This window comes from Diadema antillarum, unplaced genomic scaffold (genome assembly GCF_040938485.1).
Source record: "Diadema antillarum isolate AM-2024a unplaced genomic scaffold, OU_Dant_1.0 scf00000136, whole genome shotgun sequence".
In the NCBI taxonomy this organism is placed as follows: Eukaryota; Metazoa; Echinodermata; class Echinoidea; order Diadematoida; family Diadematidae; genus Diadema; species Diadema antillarum.
The window spans coordinates 1,744,262-1,752,018 of NW_027271025.1; the positions used below are offsets into that span (position 1 = coordinate 1,744,262).

The 7,757-nt window shown below is 41.9% G+C and overlaps 1 protein-coding gene across 1 annotated transcript; it reads right to left on the reverse strand.

Annotated features, from left to right (window-relative positions):
• Positions 1-885: 885 nt before the first annotated feature.
• LOC139720984 (tubulin beta-4B chain-like) lies at positions 886-6,144 on the reverse strand. Its single transcript, XM_071632316.1, has 3 exons — positions 6,088-6,144; positions 2,358-2,693; positions 886-1,909 (listed from the first exon to the last, which is right to left on the reverse strand). Exons 1-3 carry the CDS (start codon positions 6,142-6,144, stop codon positions 953-955), a joined length of 1,350 nt encoding a protein of 449 aa, XP_071488417.1. The 3' UTR covers positions 886-952.
• Positions 6,145-7,757: the final 1,613 nt, after the last annotated feature.

The window sequence follows — 7,757 nt, forward strand, 5'->3', positions numbered from 1 at the left end:
TAAGACTAATCTACACACGGAGTTGTTGATTTATGCACTACATTATGTGAAATTATGAAAATCGTCTGGAATGTCCCTTTAAGTAAAACTCATTGGACAATGAAAGCTCGAAGTCGGATACTCCTCGTGATGAATTGAGCAGCAATGAAAAACGTATTGTATTCTTACATAGACTGAGCGCATACATACATTAGAAATAACAACGAAGACTGAGAGAAAGTGATATATAATAAAGATTTGTTTTACTATATTATTATTCCTCTGGTCTCGGTGTGGTACTTGAAAACATCATATGCTTCACGAAGATAGGATAGATTTTCCCCAAAGTACTCACAGAGATGCTAATATTTTTTTCGGTGGAATCGCCTGCCACTTTTTTCATCACTTCTGTGTTTGTTTGTTGTTGTTTTTTTTATCTTTGTAGCCGCCAAAGCAACTAAAGCTGAATTTGGTTTGAAACGAAAAAGAAGCAAAAGCACAGATTTATTTCTAGGAAATTTTGACTTCACTGTTTGATAAACACACATGCATTGTGCAATTTCTAGAAAAGAAGAGAGGCTGACTCATAAGTCAATCAATGTAGACTTGGTTGAGTATTTCACTTGATCACTTTTTTCTTTTGTTCAAGAGGATGAATACCGTTTGTGGAGTACGATTCAAGTGATACGCTGTCTGCCATATATTTATTTCTGAAATCTTAGTGAAGTCATTAGGATTGTCCTGTGCTAAACACGCATTCCCAAAGATAGCTATTGTTCTTGTTGGCTTTTAAGATATGGAATGTTGTTCTTATTATTGGTCCTGTCATCAATTTATTGTTAATTTCAGTGATTGAATGAATGATATGTTTCATTATCTCAAGACGTGTCTTATGTATACAGGATGGTAGAAAACACACAGATGATTTGCATGGCAGATAGGTTGTGGGTTTGTACGATTTAAAGTACGTCTATCACTGTTCCTGCTGCTGCATGTCCTCTTCCTCTTCCTCGTCAAACTCGCCCTCCTCCTCGGCGGTGGCGTCCTGGTACTGCTGGTACTCGGACACCAAGTCGTTCATGTTGCTCTCAGCCTCTGTGAACTCCATCTCGTCCATGCCCTCGCCGGTGTACCAGTGGAGGAAAGCCTTTCGCCGGAACATGGCGGTGAACTGCTCCGATACTCGCTTGAAGAGCTCCTGGATGGCGGTGCTGTTGCCAATGAAAGTGGCTGACATCTTGAGACCACGTGGTGGGATGTCACAGACGGCGGTCTTGACGTTGTTGGGGATCCACTCGACGAAGTAGCTGCTGTTCTTGTTCTGGACGTTGAGCATCTGTTCGTCGACCTCCTTCATGGACATGCGACCACGGAACATCGCGGCAACGGTCAGGTAGCGGCCATGACGGGGATCGCAGGCAGCCATCATGTTCTTGGCGTCGAACATCTGCTGGGTCAGCTCGGGAACGGTGAGGGCGCGGTACTGTTGGCTTCCACGGCTGGTTAGAGGAGCAAAGCCTGGAATGAAGAAATGGAGACGAGGGAAGGGAACCATATTGACTGCCAGCTTGCGGAGATCGGCGTTGAGCTGTCCAGGGAACCTGAGGCAGGTAGTAACACCACTCATGGTAGCAGACACCAGATGATTCAAGTCACCGTAGGTTGGGGTGGTGAGCTTGAGGGTCCTGAAGCAGATATCGTAGAGGGCTTCGTTGTCGATGCAGAATGTCTCATCAGTGTTCTCGACCAGCTGATGGACTGACAGGGTGGCATTGTAAGGTTCTACCACAGTGTCTGAAACCTTCGGTGAGGGGACCACGCTGAACGTGCTCATGATTCGATCAGGATACTCCTCTCGGATCTTACTGATCAGCAGTGTGCCCATACCGGAACCAGTACCACCTCCGAGAGAATGAGTAAGTTGGAAACCCTGCAAAGAACATTGAAATTGGACCATTACAACATAATCATAAAGACGCAATGACACATTCTGAAGTTAACGATAAGGGAATAATGCCTTACCGTAACCAAAAAAAAAAAAAAAAAAAATGATGTCTACGTTGTTCACTTTGAAGCAAAAAAAAAAAGAGAAAACTGCTTGAAACTGCACTCAAATAGGTAAGTGCAATGTCTTTTGATTGAGAGCGTAACTATGATTTGTCACACGATGCACGTGCCATAATTCATACTCCCTTTTTTCGTTGATACCAGTGCGAATGAATCTGATTATCATAATGATCAATATGACATACCTTTACCCAAGTATTCGTATGGTTCTTTAGAGGTTCTCCTGCTCCGATCAGTTTATAAGACTTCTGTATACTGTTTATCCTTGCTCTATCCTACATGTTTAAGTTTAATGGCAGGTACAAACTTACTTGCAAACAGTCACAGCTTTCAGCCTCCTTCCTGACGACATCGAGAACGGAGTCGACCAGCTCGGCTCCCTCGGTGTAGTGTCCCTTGGCCCAGTTGTTGCCTGCTCCGCTCTGGCCGAAGGTAAAGTTGTCCGGTCTGAAGATCTGGCCGAAGGGCCCCGATCGAACCGAGTCCATGGTGCCGGGCTCGAGGTCGACGAGCACCGCCCTTGGGACGTATTTGCCTCCGGTGGCCTCATTGTAGTAGACGTTGATTCGCTCTAACTGGAGGTCGGAGTCGCCATGGTAAGTTCCTGTCGGGTCGATGCCGTGCTCGTCAGAGATTACCTCCCAGAACTAGAGAGAAAATGGAGAGGATTACTAAAGCTTCTCAATATAATCTATGTCCTACCTACGCCCATCATACGGTGATTCAACTTAAAGAATAACAGTCTGACATGCATTGAACTAGTCGTAATCTGTTCAACAGCTGAAGGTACAGATCTGCGTTGAAAGACTGTCACTGCGTTCATTTACGACGTTTCCAGTGATACACACACAGAGTTCCTTTACAGTCTGTTGACGGTATGGAAATAGTAAAAGAAAAAAGAAAGAAAGAAAGAAAGAAAGGCCGTCTAAACAAAGCAAATAGTCTGTCACGTGACATGGATGGAAAGACTCCTTCCTCCTGCTGAGTATCACGATCGCAACGTCACACGCAAGTGCGTGTTTTGTAGGTTTGGCGCTTGAGCTAGAGATCATTTCACGGTTTGGTGACAATCCGCTCGCCTGCAAGTAACTTGCAGATACCCTGGTTACGGAGGAGCATGTGTCCTCTCAACCATCTACTTCTTTTCATCGCAATGTATTTATAAGCACTAAATTGTTATTTTGTACAAAGGAGCTGCACCAGTTGTTACTGAAACATCGCATGAAGATCTTTCAAAAAGACTATACGAATGAAGCGTGCAGCGCGAAGAAAACTATTCCAAAAGACTATGCCAATTGAAGCATAGGATTCTGTCACAAACAAGAAACCATAAATCGGAGGCAGTCCATTCGATGCAGGGCGTGCTGGAGTGTTTGTGAAAAAAAGTTTAAGAATGCCTGATTTCCTTTTCAATCTATTTTATCTTCAAGGAATAAAGAAAAGGATAGAATCGGACCATACATTGGCAAATATTGGGTATTAGCTTAAGGGGATAGTACAGTATTGGTGGAGATGAGACATGGGCCTTAAACTTTTTGTGAGATACCAAGAAAACACTTATGAAATAGTACTGAGCATACCACTTTAAGAGGCATTCAAAGTTTATTTGATGAAAATCGGGTTTGGAATGACCGAAACATCCAAAAACAAAGTAAAACAAAGCAATCGTAATAAAGGTTGGGTCCCACACTTATTAGAATCGCTTTGTTTTGGATATCTCAGCCATTTCAAAACCAATTTTCATCAAATAAACATTGAATTCCTCATGGAATTGCATGCTCTTACATGTTTCAGTAGAGGTTTCTCATTATCTCACCAAAAATGTAAGAAACCTGAAATTAGGACTCAACCAAAACTATACGACCCCTTTAATCTTATTTTCTTCCGATTGATTTGTCCCTCCTTCCTCAAGACTACTGTATTCTTTTTTATTCTGTCCTGGTCTGAATCTAAAAGTTGTATCTAATTCTTGCCATCTTTCAGAGTTTATCTCTTTCAGGCCGCTTTGAATCATCAGAAGAAAGTCCACGTGGTTCCTTTGATGCTAACGCTTCGTAAGTTTTGATGTCAGTCACTTGTGATAAGTAGCATGCATCACAAACTGTCGGCAAATATGAGTGTGGGACCGGGGTCTATTCGGATCGCCTTGCCCGTCTGCGATAAACATCAGTGGCATACAACGCCATTGATTTTTTTTTTACTGCATGCACAGTGCACCTACAATGTACGCATGGCCATGGAGAGCGACTCATAATGATATAAAATGCAATGTTTACACGCTGATCCGCGTCTGCAAAAAGGAAAAGCCTAGATACAACAGGATATGGATACAAAAGGTGTACACAACAAAGAAATTATTTGCTCTCCCTCTCTCTCTCACATACACTCTTTGCAGTGAATTCCCTCATTCAACCGCAAACCACTCCCTGGGAGGGAATAGCAGAAGATAAGTCTTTGAATGAATTTTTCTTTCACCCTTATGAATAAAATGAAAATAATGCCTGGTTCTCCCCAACGACCAAAGTAACGACGACATTCTTTTGTGTTCTATTACGATACACGATCCGATTTATTTACGGTCAATGGCTATGTATGAGAGGATTGGGAATGGGAGAAAATATTCTATACATGACGATTCCGATTCCATGGCCGTGCTCTCTACAGAGAACAGTTATTTCTAACGGCAGTCTTTGGACCCTCATAATTGATCGAGTGATTTGTGGGATACTAAACCTCCTCTTGCCTATGCATGTATTTGTGAAGAATAGCAGAAAAAGTGCGGGTACTATCCAGCAGACAATTATATGGCATGTCTGCACCGGATAGGCACCTATTAACTTTTCCCCCCACAAGAAAAAAAAAATATTCGATAGAAAATTATTGGTTGTCGGAAAATGATGCATACGAAATTAGCTTTGATATCCATGGCCGCGGCATTCATTATGGTTGCAATTAAAACTCCGTGAAGCAGACATCTCTGTATGATAACGCAGTATGGTGATAGGAGATGATTAGGGCCTGAGAGATCTGTTACTATTTCTGACAGCAGCACGGCAGTTTGGAAGCTCGCTGAATCCTGTTTAAGGTGTGCGCCAAGGCTTCAAAGATCTCCAGTTCAACTCTCAAGTTTACCCTTTTATGGATACACACCAGAAAAGTTCATATTTCAAAGAAGAATGATCGTTTGGCGCTCGGCGCCAACAACCATCTATGGGGCAAAACCGATTCTTCGCCATGTATTCTCGTCTCGAGAGATTCGTCTGCGAAAGCAACACGCCATCTTGCCACAAAGTCGCTTTCGAGTTCCATTCTGAAGGTTGCGTTTGGTTTTCTTTTGCGTATTTTCCTTGCCCTCTACTACAGTGATGACCCTTCGCAAAAAAAAAAACGCTCTTTTGAAGAAGTTTGAAAGGGATATGAACAACCCCACTCCTCCTCCCCCACCCCCATAACATGGACAAAACAGACTGTACGAGGGCAAAATGATTAGAATATTTTGAATAGAATCAGAATCAATATCTATTCGTTACATTGACTAGACTTCAAGGAACAGCAATAAAGGTTATCAAGATGAGAGAGAGAGAGAGAGAGAGGAGAAACCGCCGAAGAGATAGAGCAATGCATAATAATTATGTATGGACCGCATTTGTAAGTGCACAAAAATGTAGTATCTGTGGGCACAATATACAAATTTGGAGTCGACTTTTTGATTAAAATGTGGCTACCATCTAGCCCTAGAGGTTATCAATATACACTGCACTTAAAGAGAATACTAGCCGTACACATTGTCTTAGCAACGTTGTCTTTTGACCGTTCGGGGTCAGAAAAAAAATCTGGGTTATAAGCACTATAGCAGGCGCCGCAAACGTACTGTTCTTACCCATCACGAAGAAGCTTGATATACTCATATATATCAAACAAGACTTGGAAACAAAAAAAAAATATGTGAACAAATGATCAAATTTATAAGGAATTGCAGCAATACAGACAATAACTGATCCCTAAAGCAGAACGTTACTTTGAATTATAATTATGTCTCACCTTGGCTCCGATTTGGTTTCCGCACTGGCCTGCTTGGAGATGGACAATTTCGCGCATGTTGACAATTTTCAGAAAGACACTTCGGGTAAAAATAAGATTAGATATATCGAGCACTGCTGAGCTGAGAGATGTTCAACTTCCCTCTCTGCTCTTCCTTGATTTGGAAATGGCGTTTTTTAGTCCAATGACCGGTTGATATGATTACTAAAAAGGGGGCAAATAATCTGCTGAGGAACCAATTGGTGTTCTCGCACCAATAAGCACCAATCAGCAAGCGGCTCGCCCAGCGATGCTTGAAGTCACAATTAGGGATGGGCTCAGAAGTGAAAAATGTCGTTGCCGTTGACATCAGATTATCGGGCAGGTTTGAATGTTGCATGTCAAATCTTTTTTACTGAGTATTCCAATGTTTTTACGTTTCCAGCAAGGACATGAAATTAAAAGGACATGATATTATGGTCCTAAAATCTGTGGAAGTGCAAGTTTGATTTCTGTGATAAGCAATGGTCAAATGGAGTAGAATTAAAGTATAGAAACAATTAGAATACGACCTTAATTCTTTATTTCATTTGCTGCATCATCGTGCTCTGGTTGTCATGTTTCTTCACTTGCTCATCTCTGTCTCTAAAAGCTCTCAATTGGTGTACGTCTAGAAATTATGTATCTCATCAACCAATGCTGTGAGTTTTCAACACAGCTAAATCCCTGATTCTGTTTTTATTGCACGGTGATTACAACAGTCTCTGTCGAATACTGTCTTGATAGCGGTGACACGACATTTGCTGCTGCGACGATTGCTCTGGACTTATTTTCTCCAAGGACTGAGGATTGGGGTTAGGGTTGTGATAGGATTTTTAGGTTTAGTTAGGTGTGAGGATTAGGGTTAGGGTTACGTTTGTGGGTAGAAGTTATGTTTGGCTTAACGTGCGAATATTTCATTGGAGCAATTGTCACAGGAGCAAAATATCATGGAACCCTTGATAGCAGAGTAAACGTCTGCCTTCTCTTGTTCCGTGAATACTTTGTTTGGAGACGCGTAAAACACGAAAATAATATTTGCACCTACATTTATGTTATTTTGGGTTGAATACACTCAGTGAAGTTTTACAATATTTGACTGTACACATGCAGCATGGGCCTATTTTTACTTTCTATTTCCCTTTACTTACCTCATCTATCGCTAAGATAATGTCTCAAGTTCATTGGAAAGGGCCCGCCTGTGAATTCTAATTTTCTGAGACCATCCCATGACTTTGAACCATTGCGCTTTAATAATAACAACACGTGTCCATAATATATTCTGTACTGAGAAATCAGCCGCCATGCAGTTGTGTACAGCTGCTTCGTTTACCTAGCAACAGCGCACTCGGTGGTAAATTCATTCGGCATGATGATGTTTGTGCGTGTGTAAAACAGGGGAAATTTACAGATCGATGTTTAGGTTCGTTGCTTTGGCAACGGAGAGAGCGTGCATCAACGATGGCGACTCTGTTATTCCATAAACATCGGATTCCGCATTGCTTTGGATCATACGCACTGGGATTGCAATGCCTTAGCTATCATACTTTGTGTGCGTAAGGTTATTTTTCGCCCTCAGCACACCCAGAAAGAATGAGCGCATGACGAGATGGTAAAAAGAAAGTGAATTAAATTGAAATGTAGGATTTAAT